This window comes from Apus apus, chromosome 2, assembly GCF_020740795.1.
Source record: "Apus apus isolate bApuApu2 chromosome 2, bApuApu2.pri.cur, whole genome shotgun sequence".
NCBI lineage: Eukaryota > Metazoa > Chordata > Aves > Apodiformes > Apodidae > Apus > Apus apus.
Window position 1 is genome coordinate 130,816,573 of NC_067283.1, and position 21,722 is coordinate 130,838,294.

Genomic DNA, 21,722 nt, shown 5'->3' on the forward strand with positions numbered 1-21,722 from the left:
AAGCTTCCTTAAAGTACTGATTTTGAAGTTTTTGTTACCTGACTCTGCCACCAAATGAAACCTGGAGAAGTTTTGCTTGGCCATAACTAAGTCTCCTTGAAGCATAAGGCCCCACAGCCCTGCAGTTTTGTATCTGGGAAGAGGCTGAGCCCTGACCATGAAAATACTCTGTGAAAAGACTTAACACTGCCTTTCTGATTCTGTTATATTTCTCTTTAACTCATTTTGAAGAAAACAATTTTAATAAAAGGGTATGAAAATTCAGAGTGGGATAGTCAACTTACTTACCTGGTCTACACACATGTACTTTCCCGAACTGAAGGAAATCTTTTTGGGGATAGTCTCAATTTAAAATCTTTTCAGACAATAAAAGAGCAAACTAAAAGCAGTTTCAGGTTGTTGATTCTTGTCTGTAAGACACATTACACCCCGTGTTAGGTATACTTGAAGAACAGTGCATTTAACTTGTGATTCATCCTTTCTAATTAAGAGATTTTTAAAATCAATATTCTGTATTTCCTCAGTCATACAATTCAGCTCCTGTGTTATTTTGCCCTATATTTTTGTATTATACATATCTAACAAATATAAAGCTGTCCTTTCTAGTGGGAAAGACACATGCTATTAAACAGTAATTGATTTGCTGAATGCAATTGGTTGAACGAACAACCTAGAGGTAAACTGGGCTGTCAGCTACCACCAGCCACTCCAGACACAGTAACTGTGCAGCTTTGTAGGGTCTTGGTATTGTGGGTTTATGGAAAAGATTCAGAGAGAAGACAGTTCAAATTGTCAAGTTTAACTTGGTATGAACTGTAGTTGTTTAATAAACAGTCATATTGGCATTCTCACTTTTTGCTTCCTAGTAGAGTTACAGAGAGAAAAACAGTGTTAAGACACGGGTATCTTGGATGTCAGACTGTTACTATGAGCACAGGCTGACAAAGCTAGGACTGTTCAGCATGTGGAAGAGAAAGGTCAGGCAGATCTTATCCATGTGTATAAACATCTGATGGGAGGGAATGAAGACAGAGCCAGGCTCTTCTGGTGGCACCCTTGGACAGTACAAGAGGTAGCGAACAAAATCTGAAATGAGAAAGTTCCACTTGAAAATAAGGAAACATGTATTCACTGTGAGGGTGCTCTAACACCTGACAAGCAGGATGCCCTGGGAAGTCGTGGAGGCTCCATCCTTGGAGACACTCAAAATCCAGCAGGCCATGTTCCTGACAGCCTGCTGTAGATGGCCCTGCACGAGCAAAGGGGTAGACAAGATGATCTCCACAGGTCCTACCAACCTCAACCACTCTGTGACTAAAGACTAGGTAAGCTATTATTTCTCCCAAATAAGCACCCATGGGAAATATTTGTGATAAAACATAAAACACCTAACATAACGTATTTGAAGTATTATTTCTAAATAGGTGGGTATTAGTCAAACAATGCCTTGAAACTTTTTAATGTAGTCGGACTCCTGTTCATGTCCTCACGTGCAGGCCACGTCAAACCTGACGGGGCACAGGAGGAAGCTCCGAGCGGGATGTTAAGGCTGCGCCGTCACCGCCTGCACCGCAGCCTGCTCTAACTCACCTCCCGCACCGCAGCCCCTTCCCCGCGCAGCCGGGCGAGGCCAGGCGGCAGGTGTGCCTCTGCCGGGGCGGGAGGGCGGCGCGGCCTCTGCGGGGCGGCCCTTCCTGCTGCAGCCCCTTTTGCCCCCGCCCGCCGCTGCTCCGCCTTCTCCGTTCACCCGTCCCCCGCGCCGGTGCCCGCCCGGGCCGCCCTCCCCGCCTTCCGCAGGGGGTGGCGGCGCATCCTCCCGAGGGGAGCGGGCAGGCGCTGCCCTCGCCCCGGCGCACGGAGGCGCGGCGGGGACCGGGGGGAGGAAGTGGCTCCTTTCCCTCCCCTCCTTACGCCGCCCGTCCCTCCCTCTCTCCCTCACGGTGCTGGCGGCTCCTCCTCCCGCGGGTGACCCGCTGCCGCATGTGAGCGGGGAGGAGGGACGGTGCCGCGCGGGCCCCAGTGTGGCGGCGGCGGCAGGAGGAGGAGCGGGAGCCGCCGCGCAGCGTTCCCCCGCAGCCTCTGCGCTGGGCCCCGCCGGCGCCCCGAGCCCGCCGGCGCCCCCCATGCCTGTGTGGTGCTGCCGCTGCTCCTTGGCCGGTCACTTCAGGTGAGGCGGCGGGGGAGCGCGGCCGATGGGTGAGGACGGCTGCCCGCCGCCACCCCCGTGCGGGAGCCGGGCCGCCGAGGCAGCGGGGCGAGGCGGCCGGCCGGGGCGGTGCCGGGGAGGACGGGGACACCGGCGGGCGGGGAGTGCGGCCGCCGCCTCGCAGCTGCGGCCTCCGCGGGGCTGCTGCATGAGCCGGGCTGCGGCGTGAGCCGGGCGGCCGCGGCGCTCCCCGGCCCCGCACGCCTCCTCGGGCGCGTCGGCGGGTGAGGCGCGGGGCCGGCGGTGCGGGATGGAGCGGGGCGGGCCGGGGAGCTGCGCTGTGACCTTGGGCAGCGCTGAGGCGCAGCCTGGGCTGGGAGGCAGGGAACTGTCGGCGGCTGATGCTCGGTTTGGCTTCAGGGCTGGTGGCACCGCACCAGCGGGGATCCCGCCCTGGTGGGCATCGCTCTCCTCGGTTACTTAAAAAAAACCCCGCCAATCTGATGGTGTTAAATTTGCTTCCCACAGTGTCAACTGAGACCAAATTTAAATTCCTTTTATATAACGAGTTATCTGTTAATATCTGTTAACCACCCACTACAGTCACTTTACTAATTTATTTATTGCTAAACGTATGCAGGGAATACTAGGATCTTGCAGAACTGCTACCTGATAAAGGCACTTTTTATTTTAATAACTTGCAGTAAATTAAGATAGTTATTATTATAAAAAAAAGCTATTGTATTTTTCAAAAGGAGAAAAATATTTATGTATATGCTGTGTTTTTTCTCTTAATGGGTTTTTCACATAAATTAAAAATAGAAGTAATGAACTGAAAAGCACTGAAGTGCAAAAAAGAAAGATGAATATGTTTAGAATCTAGGTACTTGACAGAATGTAATTCTCAAGGTTATTTGACATGACCAGCATAAGTTACACCAAGCATTATGTTTGGGAGTGACTCATCTTTGTGCCCACCTGCATCTCTGCAGGACTAGAGCCACAGATACTTGTACCAAATCCCCACCACTGCAAAGCTGTCTACCATGACTTCTGGTACTTGGTGGCTTTCAGTGTCATTCAGAGGTTTAGGAAGATGGTGGCCCCTAACTTAAGATCTTACTGAGTTCTGGTGTGATGTTCTTGCAGAGGAAGAGCATGCTCCTGACAACAGTCCTTCATCTGCTTCACGTGCACAGTAGCTGAGAAGCTGCATTGTATGTGGAGGTTTCTATGCAAAATTAGATTATGTGCTGTGCCAGTGGGGTAGTCTGTGATAAGCTATTAAAGCCACAAAGAAGCAACGTTTTTTGTTGTTAAAGATGCATTTGAAGCCTTCAGCACTGTGCATATATCTCATAAAAAAGATTTTGAAATGTTTCTTTTGATTTTTATCTTCCATCTAGCATAGCAAGTATATTAAAACCACACTAGAACATGCATGCTCTCTTTAAGCCTGTCTTTCACAAAGCGTTGTGTAGTATTACCTTACTTAACTTCCAGCAAAAGCTGCAAAATAATAGTCTACCTGTGCCTATCTAAAATCAGAGGTGAAAAAAGCAGTATGATAATTAGATACTCTATCTCTGCCTTCTGCTTGTCTTCATCTAACTCAGGCATGCGACTCCCAAGACCACAAAGAACTAATGCGCAGCTGTAGTCAAAACAGTAAGCACATAATTTGCAAACTTTTTGGTTATAGTGCAGGAAATACAAAGTACTTGCTTTCTGAAATAAATACAGCCTTAGAATAGCTCCCTACCCTTTGTAACAAGGAAATAGCCATCAGAGAGCAATATTACAGTGTGTGCCAGTGCTTTTATTACTGTACAGCTCTGTCTCTAGTGTTACTTCCCTGTTGAGGAAGGTTTTTGAAGTATGTAGCAGAACCTTCTGTGTTCTGGGTGTTGAGACAGCGCATAACTTCTGTGGCTTCTTGAAGGCTGTGGGACCGTGATCAGTGTCTTAGGCTTTTGGTCCCATGTAGAAAATAACTCCTGAAATACCACAGTAGCTTTAAGATGTGCAGATTCTGATGAAATAAGTAAGAGTACTTTTGTTTACTAAGTTGATTATTAAAGCTGTGTTTGAAAAGAGAAAAATGTTTAGATCAGGTGATTGTGTTGTTTTTAATTAAAGTCTTTGTTTTGAAGACTTCACAAAATAACTGCCAGTAGCACTCTTATTTTTAATTTGTCCCTGCCTTTCTAGCTAAACAGGCAGTGCATGCTTCTTCAGTGACCTGGAAAGGCTTCAGAAAGGGCTCCTAAATAATTAAGAACAATAATTAAAAACAATAGAAAACAAGTCTTTGTAGTCTAGAAACACACTTGGATGGTGAAGAGTTATGAGAGGAACCAAAGTGGGTGTTGCACAGAAGGAACTGAGGAATCTAGGAAAATAAATAGGGGTGAAAGCAGTCTGCTGTGCAATAGCCGACCTTACTGCCTGGCAATTTCTTTTATCAAAACTTTTCTTTTAACAGTGGTAAAAATGGGCTATGTGTGGGGCTTACAGGGATCACACTTTTCTCCATCCTCACACCACTGCCAGCTTTAATCAGCCTGACTTCTGCCTGAACAGAAATTTGTTGAGGCAAAGTCTCCTGTGCTGCTCAGGAGGTAAGAAGGGATGTGAACAGCTGCTGTTGTAAAATACTTGCTCCTTCAGCCTTTTAACTAGCCTTGATGTTGTTAATTGGCTAGGCAGTGTGTATCTCTCCTCTTTTGATAAGGATAATGAGGAATGAGTTCTACTGTGTGAGGAATCAAAATAATGCTTGCTGGTTTTACTTTGTATAAACTGAAATTAGAAATCTGCATCTCTGCAGAGCCATCTGTGCCTTTTTGTTATCCTTCTGTAGACTTTTGAGGAGAAAGTAGACTTTAAAAAAAATCTTCGGTTAGAAAAGCTATGCTGAAGAGTAAAAATTTGTAGATTACAGGTTTTTTTAGATACCTGTTTTGGCAGTTCTGTAGCTCTTAAAGTAGAGCATCAAAAGGAACTTTTATTTTTGAAGAGACTGTTCTAACAACAGTTTAGATATTTCATTTGAATTTTCTCCCATCTGTCCTTCTTAATTAGAAGTTACAACGGCCCTGAAACTGAGGGACAGCTTTTGGATTCCTTTGTCCAGTATTTTGGTGACAGCCTTGGGAGGAAGGTTAAAAGAATGCCTTTAATTGAAGAAACTGTTCTGCCTGGGGACTCCCTCCTTACTCTGCCTGTAGTAATAATAGGTGAGTTTTTAAACTTTTTTTAAGACTCCATCACTGCTGTTGCCTTTCTAGACCTGCTGCATGAAGTAATTTAACATTAAATAACTAATGCTTAGCATACTTACAGTGAAGATGTTTATTAGAGTAATACAGTTGTTACAAGTAATAACGGTACCATAACATTATGTTGAAGGACTTGCTATTGGAGTATATTTGAATTAAAATTGTGGTTTGACACAACAAGGTGCATTATTTGGCAGCAAATACATGAACCTTAGCAGAGGAACTGTTTTGACTCCAGTATTGATTACATAGGATTTGATTAATACGCTATGTGTGCCTCAGGTTGTATGGAGGTTGTTGATGATTGCATTGCTAGAAAACGGTGAGGTCAGGTGGGACAGGGAAAAGTATGATATAAAATGTGTACTGTATGTTGGTGAGATGCTAACCTCTCTCATTAATTGTCTTTTTCTTTGTTGCATCCATCAGTAATGTCTGAATATTCTTCCATCTTCCAAAATTAATCCAAGTCAATTAATCCACTGAAAACAATAAACTGTAGTCTTGATGAACTAGTTAAAGGCTTGTATTTGTAAAATCTTGCTGAATACCAGGAGAGCAGAGGGAGCAGGCTCCTTAGGTACAAAGCTTAATTGAATATGCTGGGATTATTTGTATTGGGCCAAGGTTTTTCAGCAACAGCTGGTCACCAGCTTCTTACTGCCATAACTTGATGAGGGGATAAAGAAAAGATCTATAGGAGGTTTTCAATAATCTAGTCCAAGAGTGTTGGGACTACAAGAAACTCAGACCTTTAATTGTACCTGCAAACAACCAGAGATTCCAGGCAGTGGAATATAATGTGCTTACAGTACATCTCCACAACTTGAAAAACTGTTGTTTACAGAGTGCATGTTTTCAAAGTTGTCTTCATGATAGCTTAAAATAGTACTCATGTAATACACTTAAGTGGATGTGACAGACGGAATCACTTGCTGAGTTCTGTATCATAGTTGCAGACCAACGGTTTCCTGTCATTTTGTCAACCTCAGTATAGGTTTGCCATATGGTTAATGACTCAGTTTTCACTGTTTAGTTTTGCAAATATGCGTTATGCAAATACCTGTGCTCCATACTGATTTTATCTAGAAGCCTTTCTATGTGTTGACACCAAACACAGCTGCCTTGACTGTTTCTTCTTGAAAAACAATTAGGTTATCCAAAAGCTTTTTCACAGATGTATTTGAGACACTTCACAAGCTGGTCTTCTCTACTGGCAGCCAGTTACCACTAATTAATTGACTAGCTGAAGAGCCTTAGAAGGGATCTAGAATCATAGAATGGTTAAGGTTAGGAAGGACCTTAAAAATCATCAGCATCCAGCCTCCCTGCTATGAGCAGGGACTCCTCACACTCAACCAGGCTGTGTCATTAAAATGATTTAATAATGTAGTAGAAGAATGCTTAAATAGATGTCTACCCCATGAACACACATACACTCTCTGTTTGCTTGATCTTCTCTGTTTAGCTGGTGTTAAACTTACTTTTAGCTTCCTAGTGTCACCGTTTTCTCATTGCATTATTTTATTAATAAGAAGAAAAAGATTGCACATGTAGAAAGAGTTAACTTAGTGATGGAGCAATAACTTACATTGCCCTTTCTTTAACTTCACCATCTCCTTTTTTCCTCTGTCACGCCCAATGTAAGATACGCTTCTGAGCCTGTACTGCATATTGTACTGCAGGTCTCCATAGAGCACTAAGCTACTGTGCTAATGTTAAGTAACTTCTGAGCTGTACCTATTGTCTTCAAGAAATGGGGAAGAAACAGATACATTGTATTTGAAGGAGTTGGGATTGAAGAATGTCATGATGGAGCTGTTAAATCTAGAGGATGTTCTGTGCTAGACATTTTCATATTCTGCACTAACGTTGATAATTTCTGAATAAACACAATGTCTCAAATTTCATCCAAATAATAAGGTATTTATGATGAACTTGATTATTTACTTTAAATATAGAACGTAATGTAAAGATGATTATACTGTAGTTTACTATTAATCAGGAGAAGCTACTGCTGCTATTCAAACACTATTAACTGGTGCTTAAATGAACAGGGCCTTGGGGCTTGGGGATATATTGGATGTATATCTAGAGTTTGTATAATAGTAGTATCTCAGTTACAATCAGAGCTGTTATTGGAGGCATTGTTTGTGAATTAAGAGCAAACTAGTCAAGGTATACATTTCTCATTTCTAAAAGTTTTTCTTCCCCCTCAAGGATTTTTTGAGAAAATCATAGCAAGTCTAATTGCAGACCTTGCCACTGAACCTTCATTTTAGATGTTTTTGATAACATATCCATGAGGGAATTTCTTTTCCTTGTACTCAGTCTGCTCAAAGATCAGTATCTGGGTTTGGATCAGCCCTCTGGATGGTGCAAGGGAGGGGCTAGGGAGCTCAGTGACAGTAATTCACCTTAACATAATCTCATGCTTAGTAATTTCCTTGGCCCTTGTCAGCCTGTGTTTTGGCACCTTTTGTTATCCATTTGGTTCTTTTTAGTCTTAGTAAGGATAATCTTTAGCTTGGCATCCTTGGATATATAAAATATTTTTTCTCTTTCCATTGTGGACTAGCTTCCTTTAAACCCCACTAGTAAAAACTCTAGCTATGCACTTGTAAAAATAGAATTTTTTACTGTGCACAAGTTATAATTCTAAAAATAATTCTAAGGAGTTACTCAGTCTTGAGAATTCTTGTGAACTGTTAGAATCTTTTCACATCTTCATATAATTTTATTATGGATGGTTTTGATGTATTGCTAAAGCTCTCTCACATCTAACTCATGTGGCAAGTGGGTAACAGCTCCATATGACAAGGGGTTGGGTCTGTTTTAAGCTTTAAATTCTTGGGGTGAATTGCACTCAGCTACTTCATGCTGATCTGTTTGTGGGAGTGTAAGAACAGTGTGAGACTAAGGAAGTATGTTTTCACAGTCTGAAAGATTCTTTACAGTCTTTTTTGTAAACATCAAAAGAGGAAACAAAGTGGTTTGGGAAGTAATATCAGCAGGATCACCAATATTTAAACCTTTTATTATAGACTTTTGATTTAACTGTCTTGAAGATCCCAGTGATGTAAATCCTTGGCTTTCCTATAAAGTCTTTTTTTAGTGCTTTATGGTCCTTAGAGTACACAGGCACTCTAATGCCTTTATTGTTGCCTTTATTGATTGGTAGGATCTATTGTGCAGTTTCACATACTTACTCAAGTTCTAGGCCTTTGGAGAAAACGTGCTTATTGATGTATTCTTAGAACTTATCAGTCCAAGCCTTTGAAGAACTCATGATTTTCTTGTAACCCATGGCTGTGATATGTCTGCACACCCAGCATTGTGACTGAGTATGGGATATAATGCTTCTGGGGACCAGAGTGATGAAAGTAGCCTGGTGGAGGAGGAAAAAGAGATCTGATATATAGAGAGTATATGAATGAACAGGCTCTCAGCAAGCTGTTGGGAAATTATGGACTGGGAAATCAGAAAATGGAGAAGTGACAGGCATTGGAGAAGTGAGATTGTAAACAGGTGATAGAAATAGCATGTGCAAAGGTGAGGGGGAACAGGAAGCAACAGTTGAACTCTGGAGATCAAGACTTGAAACTGGAGGAAGTAAGAGTTAACATCCTAACAGTGAGTGCTAAATGAAAACATTAATAAATTAATAACTGTATCTTTAGCTCTGAATTTGAATAGTGTGTGGTAAATAGCATGTGTGCCACTCTACCGGGAAAACAAAGACAAAATACTGAATAGTGCTTCATTAGGAAAACACTGCGCTTTTCATTCTGTTAATGAGGAAGAGGAGGAATAGAAATAACAGTGCATATTCACATGTCTAAATTCTGTATCATAGCACTTACTTCTCTGACTTTAGCTTACCCTAGCTTTTTGATATCTGACTTTGCAACATGAACATTACTTCTGTATTTGCATGCTACAGATATGGTCCCCTACTTTGTTTAATACCAGTCAAATACCTTATTGGTAATGTTTTGGTCCCACCCATTTCACATTTTTATTAACAAATTATAATAAGTTAGTTTATTGAAATTGCAGTAGTGCACATATTTGAGTTATAAAATGATTAAAAAAGGATATAGAATGATGTTTGCATTTATGTTGATGCTGAATGATTAATGTAGTCTCACTACATTCTTTATTTTACTTTACCACTTATGTGCTGTATCTGCCTTCGCTCAGCTTTTACATTGCTGCTCTGCTGTGTCTAATTTCTCATTTCACTAGTAGTCTTTAGCTTTCTGCTTGTCTCTTCCTTTTATTTTGTGGGTACCTGAAAAGCATATGTTCTAGATTGTCTTTCTGTTCTTTGTTTTACAGTACCCAGTGTAAATGGGAACACAATGTTCTAAGATGGCAGTGACATTCAGATATATCACTATGAGTGACAGGCAGACCAGATCTTATCCAGCAGACCATTTTCACAGAAGAATAGTGAATTTGACATACAAAGTTATGAAATTCCTTTATATGCATTTTATTTCATGATGTAAACAGTCATCCATACATTTCTTGTTACCTGAAAATTATTTTGCTTAGTTTATTTGGAGGAAGTTCCTGTGGTGGATTTTATTTTACTGTGCAGTTTATGAGCTGCTTTGCATCAGGACAGTACTGCATTACAATTCTTTAATGTGGTTCTGTTGCTGCTTATTTAGTGACTTACAAACTCTAGATTATTGACGTTTTTACTAAAGCAGTAACTTCTTTCTTTAATAGGAAATGGACCTTCAGGAATTTGTCTTTCTTACCTGCTCTCTGGATACAGGCCGTACTTATCTCCTGAAGCTATACACCCAAACCCTGTTCTACACACAAAATTGGAAGAAGCTCGACATCTTTCCATTGTTGATCAAGTAAGCTTTGGTTGCCATCTTGTCCAGCTCTTTCCCTACTGCAAGCTGGATTATGAAACAGTAGGCCTAATGATCCTGTTTAAAATGCTTTTGCAACTCACATAAGTAGTGCTGTAGGCAAGAAAAGGCTTAATATTCTCACCCCACAAAGAATTAGACCACAGTAAAGCGCAGTAACTCAGTGTGACCTCAAACAACTAGCTTTGTCTCTTGGCCTCTGCTTTTCCTGCCTGTAAAATACAGAGCAGTATATGTTGCTTGTAACAAATTATATGTAAGGCACTTCTGATGAAAAGCAATGCATTTTAAGAGTATCACAAAAAATTCTACAGATTGTATTGTGAAGAACCAGCCTACTAACCTAATTGGATTTCTAATGCATTAATAAGTTATTTTGTTATTCTGTTAATTTAAATAGAATCAACTCATGACTGTTAGATCCCATCCTGAGGCATATTAGGTGTTTTTTACAGTTCTTAAGGTCTTTTTGTTTGTCATGTTTTTTGGTTTTGCAGTCTGCCCTTTGTTGAGTTCTTACTACTTTCCAAAAGTGTGTAGAGCACCGCTTGGTCAGTGAGTAGCTAATGCAGGAGTTCCAGCTTTCATGTCCTAAGTTGTTATGTTTGAGCACTATCAACAAAGAACACACACTACTAACATACCTTAAGTTAAAATCTTCCTACATAACACAATTCTTATTATGACTTCATTTTTAGTAATATGAGGGACAAATACCCTCTGTAATCACAACCAGTTTTTCTTTCTGAACCAGATGTGTCCTTCAGTGTTTGTGTTGCCCTCACAATTGCAATGTGCTGTATTTGTTATGCGTGTTATTGGATTGATACATCCAGTTTTTCTTTCTAATTTGATTAGTTGAAATGTGTCCATTTGTTTGCTATGTTATCAGTGGTTTCTACTCACCTCACTATATTCCTGATTGATTAATCACAATGCTATCACTAACTGTATTGTCTATGTGACTAATTTATTTGAAACAGAAGCATGCATATGTGTTTGTAGTGGGTAAGTAGGGGTTGGCTGACTGGGTTTGGGCTAATTTTTGTTTTAGTGCTGCATTGTTTGCATGTAATGTTGACCTTAAGTCTCAATTTCTACAATTTTTTTTGGTGGGATAGTAAGTTGCCTAAGCTTTTGGCTACATGTGTTTTCTGTACTTCATCCTCCTCCGATTCCCTGAGATTCTCCCAATTTAAGAGGCTAAACTGTCTGGTCTTTGTCAGCAAAAATTGGCCTCATGGCCAGTTCTTCAGATCTTTCTTCTCTCTTCAGATATTTGCCATTGCATCGCACAGTTTTTAGAACACAGCTGGTTAACACATGCTGAAATGTGAACATTTTGAAAAATTCTACTTTGTAAAATAAGCCTAATATTAATTGATCTTTAAAATTAATACTTAGAATACCTACATTATTTCATCATAGAATTAAATAAGGTTTGGAATGACCTTAGAGTTGTCAAAGGAGCTTTTTCTACTTGATCTTTAAAATGTAATGGGTTTGGATTCCAGTTTCGTTTTATCAAAATGGGACTTGTAGTAATACTAGCAATTCGTTGTTAAAAGCAGTCTGTGATCTATAAATATAGATGTTACTAAGCTGCTCTGATCTCTGAGTACTTGTTCCTATATTTCTTTTCCTACAAAGAATTTTAAATACTGACCTGCCCTGGTATTACTATGTTACTATCTTGTAATTTTTAAATGAAGGAAATGTATTATTTGGAGTTAAAGAACTGAATCACGGGCAATTACTTCTGAAAAGTGTTTTGATTGAATCTCTAAGTTAAATACTCACCCCTACTTAAAATGCAACTTGAAGTAACTGTATTTTATTTTGAAATCAATTTCTGTGTATCAGAACAGCCTGATAACAGTAAAAGCTGTATGAACAGATGAAAATTTTCCTTCCTATTTTAGGATCTAGAGTACCTCTCTGAAGGCCTTGAAGGACGTTCTTCAAATCCAGTTGCTGTGCTTTTTGATACACTGCTTCATCCTGATGCTGACTTTGGGTATGACTACCCACCAGTTTTGCACTGGAAGCTAGAAAAACATAATTATATACCCCATATAGTGCTTGGTAAAGGACCACCTGGTGGGGCTTGGCATGTGAGTAAAAATTTGATTTCCACAGTAACTTTTAAAATGTTGTGGTTTCAGGGTTTTCTCACTATCTAAGGATGTTTTAGATGGTAATAGCAATTGCAGTTTCAACTGCATAATTACCAAGCCCCAAACGTGTTAGAGAGATGAGAAAGGAAGGAAAAAGTCATCCTTAATTGGGAGATTTGTGACCATAACTGCTATTGTGGTTTTTTTTAATTAGTTTTAATTTAATTCATTATAATGAGTATTTTTAGTTGCTTTTTTCCTACTGTCTTTGCGTTGTTTCCAAGTGCTGTTGTACAAAATCTCATTCTTAATGTGTTCATATGCTGTTGGTTTCACACTTTTTCCTTCTTATTTGTATTTTAAGTAACTTGCTTTTAGTTTGCCTCTCATTTGTTCTCTCATTTCCTTCTCTTTTATTAGATCATGTAGTTAGTCCTTGAAATAGTATCTAACTATAACAGGAAAACAGTTCATCAGCACTTTATGTAGTGTCCTGATATTATGTTAGCTTCTGGTATTATATTGCTCTAAATTTGTACAATGAGAAGAACTTCACTGTGTTTTAGATAGATGTATCCATTTGAAATGTAGCTGGTCATGCATATAGGGTTTTCTCTCCATAGTCCATGGAAGGATCTATGCGAACAATCAGTTTTGGAGACTGGATGGAGTTGCCTGGCCTGACCTTTAAGGAGTGGGCAGCTAGCAAACGCAGGTAAAGATACTGCATAATGTATTTGGGAAATGTACTCGCTGTAAGAACCCAGATAGCATTACTGTAAGAACTGGCAAACACTCAAACTTTGTTGTTCACAGGAAGGCTTCTTGTTTTGTTTATTAAATTGCCTGATGGCACTGGGAATTATTCTGCTGTGTGTACTCTGATGGAAAACAAAATGGACAATGGTTGGCCAGAGTGATTGCTTTGAGTGCATTGAAGCAAACATACTAGCAGTGGTGTGTTCAGCAGCGTCTCACGAAGAAGTGCTGTTATTGTAAATGCTTTTACTCAGGGTTGAGTGAAGATTGAGGGAGGGATTCAAAATCCATAGAAGTATCAGAAGTTCCTCTTTCAACATGAATACACCTGAATCATAGAATCGTAGAACAATTCAGGTCAGAAAAGACCCATGGGATCACTGAGTCCAACCATCATCCCTACTCCACATAGTTCTCCCCTAAACCATATCCACCAACAGCACATCCAAATGATCCTTAAACATATCCAGGGATGGTGACTCAACCACTTCCCTGGGCAGTTCCAGTGTCTGACCACTCTTTCTCTGAATTTTTTTTTCCTGATGTCCAGAAATGTTTATTGTCTCCCATGTGACAGGCAGGGATACTCGCCACTATATAAAGTTGCTGTCCACACTAGCATTTTTGTGATTCACTGTTTGCTTTTACAGGCAAAGCTCCGACATCTGAAATGTCGCTATCTGAATTTTAATTTTAAAAGCGTAGTTATTTTCCAATATTATTTTCTAGTAGTAAGTTTCTTGAAAAAAATTTAGAGAAGAAAAATGAGTCTTGTACAAGCTGGCTGGTTTTACTTCAGTTGTACAATTAGTTCATAAAGTTCTGTGTCAGCAGATTAACCTAGGAACCCTCTATGTAAGCGTTTTCTAAAATTGTATTTTTCCTGGCTTTCATTTTTTGTTCTAGCAAAATTAAAGGATGTTGTTCTTGTACCACATACGGCAAAAGAAAAAGTAGAATTACTTGGGCTTATGTCTTTAAGGGCAGACTGTTAGTCACTTCAGGACAACACTTAAGAGTAAAGAAACTGTACCTTTATTCTTTAATCGCTTTCTTAGATAACCACAGTAATCTTGCCTCCTTATTAACTGAAATCCCATAAGCTGCTTATTATCTGAAGCTAATTTGTTTATATTATAGTTTTCAACAATACTAAAAACAGAAATGCTGACCTATTACACTACAACTAAGCAAACATACTTAAAAGTATGAAAACTTGTAGTAATGTAAAATAGTTTCCTAAGTTTCCTTGTAATAGATGTCACACTGTTTCGTCATCCTCTTCAATAAATATCTCATCAGGATTTTCAGAGTAGTAAACCAAACATTTAAAAGTACATATGCTAGTATCTTGTTAATCTGTGAGAATGAGTAGCTCCATTAATTGCAAAAATGCTTTTAAATGTAATTCAGTGGCAATCCTGATGTTCAGCACTGTTTCTTTTGCCTTTCTTCTAGAGGTTGCTGCCAAAGCAGCAAAATTCATGCACCTGTTCAAAATAATGACATTTTCAGCTTTTTTATAAAGGAGAATGCAAAAAGCATGAGAAAAGCATAGATGTAATATCAGGATTGTGGTGCAAAAATACTGTTTTTGAATACTCGGACATCATAATCCTCTCTATATAGTTGCATTAAGGTTCAGTGTCATACATGATTTGTTCATTCCTGTGATATGGAACTGCTTCATTTGGTTCTTACTGAATTTATCTGTACCCAAGGAAGAGGTCTTTTGCAAAGTGCAGTGAAGAATATTTGTCTCAAATAATATATCGAACCTAGAATTTCAACATTAGCACTTAACAATTACTGTGATATTCAGTTATTTATATCCTAAGGGTATTCTCACTGAGTACAAGTTTAGCTAGTATTGTATTGACAGGCATTATACTAAACTGGCATTTTGTAAAACACTTCCAGACAGACCTAATGTGACAGTGCAGTTTTGTTATGCTTAATTCAATAATCACCATAGCATTTTACATTTTGAAGATTTGCAGCTATTAAGGAAAAAAAAAAAAAAAAAGATAGCTTGTTTTGTATATCAGGAATCAAGAGAACAAATAAATTGAATGTGTTCAAAGATACTGATCAATGTCAGTTACACTGAGCAGATTCAGTCCTCTTAAATTTGACTGTTAAGTAGTATGTCATATGATACTCAAATTACCAGTAAGGTCTAAATACTAACTGGAACCATTCAATTTTGTTTCAGAAATATAAAGAGTGATCGAGTCATGCCAGAGGAAATAGCTTGTTATTATAAACACTATGTTAAAGTAATGGGCCTTCAAAAGAATTTCAGAGATAATGTTTACATAACATCAGTATCCAGGCTTTACCGAGGAAAGGGTGAGGACGACAGAAGTCAACTAAATGAAGGTATTTCAACGCAGCATTTGGAAATGGAAGATGGACAGAAATCACTGATTAAGAGAAACTGGGAAGTCAGAGGATACCAGAGAGCAGCAGATGGCTCTCATGTGCCCTTCTGCCTCTTTGCTGAGAATGTGGCTCTTGCCACGGGAACCTTTGATTCTCCTGGTCGGCTGCAGGTTGAAGGAGAAGACTTTCCTTTTGTGCTTCATTCCATGTCTGACTTTGGAGCTGCTATCAGCAAAGGGAAGTTACGTGGGAAGGCAGACCCTGTGTTAATTGTGGGTGCTGGACTTACAGCAGCTGATGCAGTGTTGTGTGCCTGCAGCAACAACATCCCCGTAATTCATGTGTTTCGTAGAAGAGTTACTGACACAAATTTGATTTTCAAGCAGTTACCGAAAAAGCTTTACCCTGAATACCATAAAGTCTATCATATGATGTGTACTCAGTCACATACCGTGGACTCGCCTCTACATTCTGCTTACACTAGTTTCCCTGAACACAATGTACTTTCCTTCAAGCCTGAAATGAAGTGTGTTCTTCAGAGTGCCTCTGGACTGAAGAAAATTTTGAAGTTTTCTGTAGCCTTAGTTCTGATAGGTTCTCACCCAAATCTTTTCTTTCTAAAGGACCAAGGATATAGTATAGGTCATCACTCTAATCAGCCCATCACATGCAAGGGGAATCCTATAGAGATTGATCCATACACTTATGAATGCACTAAAGAAGCTAACCTCTTTGCTTTAGGCCCTCTGGTGGGAGACAACTTTGTACGGTTTTTAAAAGGAGGTGCATTGGGCATCACAAGATGCTTGGCAGTAAGACAGAAAAAGAAACACGAATTGATTGAAAGTGGGGATGGAAGAGGTGATGGGGTACCATAAATAAGGCATGAGAAACTTTCCCATGTAGGATTACAGATGTAGTCTAACAGAACACTCACTGACAGCAAAAGTTGATAGCAGTCACATTTCTGTTGTATACAAGTAACCTGCGCTTGTATTGCTTGGTAACGGATGCTGATACTGCAATATTTCACCTTTTCAAAACATAAAAAATTGATCTGCTATTACAACTGATCTCAACTGGAGTTACTTCCAGATAAACAGAAAATGAGACTTAACTTACGTTGACCTGCCTGTCGTTTCTTGCTCAGATAAAAGAGCAGACTTCCTCTGGGAAAAGCATTGCCTACCAGAGTGGCTTTACATTTTAGTGTCAGATGTGACAAAATAACTTCTGAAAGCAGAAAGCTTGCTTAGTACAAAGTGATTCTTGGTCCCCAGGCAAATTTGGAGCCTTCTGCTTGAAACAAGGATTTTATTTATTTGCCATAGTAACACAGCAATACTCGGAATGAGCACTTAGTAAAATGGTTTTTACTGTAAGGAGGATTTCTGTAAGTAAGAAGTATTGCTCAACAGTTATAAGTTATCCTATTTGATAATTGGAATAAAAGAATAAGCATTCCCTTTTAATCTTTAATACACAATTTGGTACAATCCATTAATGTTTTTTCACTATGCCTAGAGTTGGGTGAGGGTAGAAAGATTAACATGAGATGTTCCCCCACAGTGATATGTACATTCTCAGAATACTCATTAACATAAACAATAAAGTACTGATGTAAGTGCTCTTAATCACAGTGTCAATATAATGAATATCTATCTACTGAAAAATTCAGTACATGAGAAAATTGAAGGGTTTTTTTTAGCCCAGGAAGACTGAGTGGGATCTCTTGACTGATGAAGGTGGGTGATAGATATTCTCATCTCCCATTTGACCAAGTATTGGTTGTTTCTTTTTCTAGATCAGCACATAACACTGAAATTATTCTAGCCTTCAGTTTTTGAAACTTGTAAAAGGTTTGTATCTCACAGCCAGCTAAAAAGTAAATAAACCAAACCCAAAGCAAACATGCCATAGTTCCTGTAAATCTTAAAGCTTGTTACAGAAGACGAAGACTTAACTTGTACCTACCTCTAAATTGATGTTTCACCTTCTCTGTAATATAAGACCTAAATTTCATTTGCTGCGCTTTAGTGTTTTCCTAAACACACTCCTGGGTTATTGACTGTAGTGAGATAAGCAGCAGCTAGTTAGAAAACTTCAGTTACCTTTCAGAACTCTCAATAGACCAAGTGCTTGATTTTGACTGATTTATTAGCAAACGTTTTAAGTCAGGTCCAGTGTGATGGAATAGATGTTATTTAATTTTTTTGTTTGGATTGTTTTTGTGTTGAAGAACATAATGTTAGTTTAAGGTACTGTATTTGCATGATTAAAATCTCCATATTGGAACTTTTAACAGATTTTAAAAATGGAAATTAGGCTTAGACTTTGTGAAACTGCTAGTGCTTGCTAGTTTCCCAGCTGTCTAACTTTCCTAAGTTGTAGATACCTATATGCAACAAATGCCTGTTTTCTGTGCCTACTGAATTACGGGGGTTTCTGTGGCTACTGCAGGCCTTTATACATCTGAATAAGTTACTCAGGCTTTGGACAGAAGTTGAAAAGGTAAAGTATGCAAGGATTAGGAGTGACAGTATTTTCAATGGAAGTCCAAAGTAATTATGAAATTTATGCTATTAATAAGAATTTTTAGTTTAAAGCCAACTTAATTGCATAAAAATAAAACACAAATGAGGTAAATTTTATATTTATTTCTGCATTGCCTTCATGGTTGGATTTAACCATGCTTTGTCACAGTACTAGTTAAGATACTTTTTTATGCTTGTATCTGAGCTGGTTTTAATTGTGTGAAATTATAGGCATATTTTCTTCATAATTGAACTGAGATTCTGTGATTTGCCTTCTTTGGCAGAAACTGTGTATATATAGATCTGTCTTAAACCTCTGTTATCTAATAATTTTAACTGAGAAACAGTGTTAAAAGTGCTAAGCACTTGATTATAGAATTTTATTGCAGTTAATATATTGGAAATACATCTGCACTGTGATTAATTCAATTTAAGTGTTGAAATACAACATACCGTGGCATGTTACTGCATTTTCATTTGTCATGTGAAACATTTAAAATGCCAACGAAACAAAGTAAACAATTTTCTTAAACAGCTGTTTTGCAAAAAAGAGGGGAAAAGCTTCAGACAGCCAAATCTTTAGCCTCAGCTGCTGCAGCTACTTGCAGGCCATGTTGTAGTGACAAATTCTTAGCAGACATTTTTGTCCTATTACTGCACAGCTTTCACTGCAGTATTACAGCACCTTGAGGTTTAACTTTTTATGTTGTCAATCTTGCCAATATGTTTGGGATAAAAAAAATCACGAGAGACCAGTTAATTGGGCAGACAGATTTTCACGGTGGTCATGTTTATCAAGACAGTATTAAACCACTTTTTTCAACCAAAGCTTGACTAAAAAATCAGCCTGTTTGTTCTAGGAATTGTGAGTTTCCAAGTTTTAGCAGTACTTTCTCACTTTTGGATTTCTGATTTAGAGAGACATTTCTGTTTCACTCCTCTTAGTTATTTTGAGAGAATTAAAGAGATGCAAAAAGACAAGTTTTCCCTTAGGATAGCTTTATCTAAAGCATTATATCATGTTTACTGCATTTATTGTTGATTAGATGTTGGCACTGAATAGTTGTCTTTTGGGGAAATAACTTTTTTTTTTCCTGAGATTTACAAAAAAAAACAACTCCCCCCCAGATTTTAATTTCCTGTATGTTGTAATAGTTCCCAGAAGGGAGGCTGTTTGCTTTCACCTCTTCTTTCTGTGAGAAAGATCGGCTTTTAAACATCATGGATTTAAAAAGGGTGCTTACTACTTAAGCTTTATTACTAAAATACAACCAGGAAGAATATAATTTTTAGCTAAAGGAATTTAATTGGGATTTATGGAATTTGTAAATGTATGTTAACCCATACTGTGTATTTTCTAACAGACTGATGGGAAAATGTCACATTTGTGATTGGTTCTTAATGCTGAATGTGTCTCCTAGCTAAAATTTGGCTAACATAATTTTATGTAGTATTCAGCTATGTTGGACTGGGACTAAGATCTGCCATAGTAGATTCAAGAAAGATACTGAGGTGTTCTAGCATGTTCAGAGGAGATCAACGAGGCTGGTGAAGGGACTAGAGGGGGGAAAGTCTTAGCAGGAGAGACTGAGGGAACTGAGGTTGTTTAGCCTGAAGAAGACGAGACTCAGGGGGCACCTTATCACTCTCTTCAGCTACTTGAAGGGAGATTGTAGTCAGGTGGGGGTCGGGTTGGGTTCTTCTCCCAGGCAATTAGTGACAGGATGAGAGGGCAGGGCCTGAAGCTGTGCCAGGGGAGGTTTAGGTTGGATATCAGGAAACACTTCCTCACAGAGAGGAGGATCAGACATTGGAATGGACTGCCCAGGGAAGTGGTGGAGCTACCATCCCTGGAGGTGTTTAAGGAGAGACTGGGAGAGAAAAGACCAGGGAGACCTTATAGCAGCCTTCTAGTACTTAAAGGGGGCCTACAGGAAAGCTGGGGAGGGGCTTTTTTTCAGCAGAGAAGGTAGTGATAGGACAAGAGGTAATGGTTTTAAACTGAGAGAAGGGAGATTTAGGTTAGATATTAGGAAGAAATTCTTCACTCTAAGGGTGGTGAGGAACTGGAATGGGTTGCCCAGGGAGGTTGTCAATGCCCCATCCCTGGAGGTTTTTAAGGCCAGGTTGGATGAGGTTTTGTGCAGCCTGGTCTAGTGGCAGGGTTCCCTGCTCATGGCAGGGGGGTTGGAACTTGATGATCTTTGAGGTCCCTTCCAACCTTAGTGATTCTGTGAGTCTATGAAAGGCTGGATGTGGCACTTCGCGCCACAGTCTAGCAGATGTGGTGTTAGGTCATAGGTTGGACTTGATCTCAGAGGCCTTTTCTAGCCTCAATAATTCTGTGATTCTGTGATTTTCCTAATAATCTGGGTTTGCCAGTGAATGTATGGAAAGAGTATAGGTCTCAGAAACAGCACCTATACATTGAGTAAGGGACACCAAAGTGCACTGCACAGGAGTAGGTCCCTAGTCCTCAGGATCAGGGAATTGTTGGGGTACCCTGTATTTTGCTTCTGGCCTGGAGAATGTAGGTAACTTTTTAAACTACTAATTTCACAGAGTGTGGTTGCATGATAAAAAATACAAATTTTGTGGAGGGTGGTGGCTGTAGCTTCTTTCTCTCACTGCTCAAAAACTGAAAAGGCGTGAGCCAGAAATCCGTAGTACTTGCTCAAAGCTGGAGAAAATGATATTAAGATCCAGACTTTGAGGCAGGCCTGACCTGCACAGCCAGCTGAGGGGAAGAAAAGGAATTTACCTCATCAGAGCCTGTTTTTAGGCCAGCTGCTTATGAGAGAGAAAAAAGGGTGTAAAATCAGCAAAATTCTAGTTAATCCTCACTGATAACAAGTGTCCAGTGAGAAATGATGGGAGGAAAGCAGCAAAGGATCTGAGCAGACTGAACTGCAAACCTACAGGTGCTGAAGTGCATCCACACGGTGTTGATAGGCTGGTGGTCTCCCATCCTCTTCTGTCAAGATCTGCATACTGTAACTTCAGGTGCTGTGGTGGAGCTGTTAGTCTAATGTGTATTTTTAACTGGCTATTAACTGAAGTTACACTGAAGTGCAACACATACATACAAACTAGAAGCACTTGTATTTGCTTCAGAAGCTGTAGGACTGGATCAGTAAGGTGCTGTGCCAAGAGATGAGATTTGGTTGCTCTGGTACCGTTATTTTCTTCTTCTGAGAAAACAAGCAAGTATTTTAACAGAATAGCAGTGCTAGGTCCCAAACATTTCTCAACAGCAAGAGGTAGCCTGTATCTGCCCTAATGGCAGCTGATTATTCCATTTTATTACAATCCATATAGTAATTATTTCATTTTGAGTAAGTTATGGAACAAAATTGATAAAAAGATTTAAACTGTTACATATTTAGATTTTTTTTATTTATTTATTTTTTTACCTTACAGTAGCAATGTTCTATCATCATTTTGGATTATTTTTTAATGTGAGAGCAAGTTGGGCAGCATAGTTCCTCGACTGATGATTTTTGGACATTTACTCCCCCCCTTTTCTCCTTGCCCAGCCTGAAACAGAAATAACCGTAATATCTGATTCTGTTTAGCAGAAACAATACAAACGGACACATTCTTGG

General features: G+C 39.4%; 1 protein-coding gene across 3 annotated transcripts; it reads left to right on the plus strand.

Moving 5' to 3' along the window:
- The first annotated feature begins 1,894 nt into the window (after window positions 1-1,894).
- Window positions 1,895-17,217, plus strand: OSGIN2 (oxidative stress induced growth inhibitor family member 2). 3 transcript variants are annotated; one of them, XM_051610821.1, is made up of 6 exons: window positions 1,896-2,167; window positions 5,231-5,385; window positions 10,168-10,304; window positions 12,245-12,436; window positions 13,063-13,154; window positions 15,414-17,217. In XM_051610821.1, the coding sequence occupies exons 1-6, from the start codon at window positions 2,124-2,126 to the stop codon at window positions 16,459-16,461; spliced, it is 1,668 nt and encodes a 555-aa protein (XP_051466781.1). In that variant the 5' UTR covers window positions 1,896-2,123; the 3' UTR covers window positions 16,462-17,217. The 3 variants fall into 3 exon arrangements, with proteins under 3 accessions (XP_051466783.1, XP_051466781.1, XP_051466782.1); XM_051610822.1 differs by lacking the exon at window positions 1,896-2,167 and adding an exon at window positions 3,779-3,814; XM_051610823.1 differs by lacking the exon at window positions 12,245-12,436 and having other exon boundaries at window positions 1,895-2,167.
- Window positions 17,218-21,722: the final 4,505 nt, after the last annotated feature.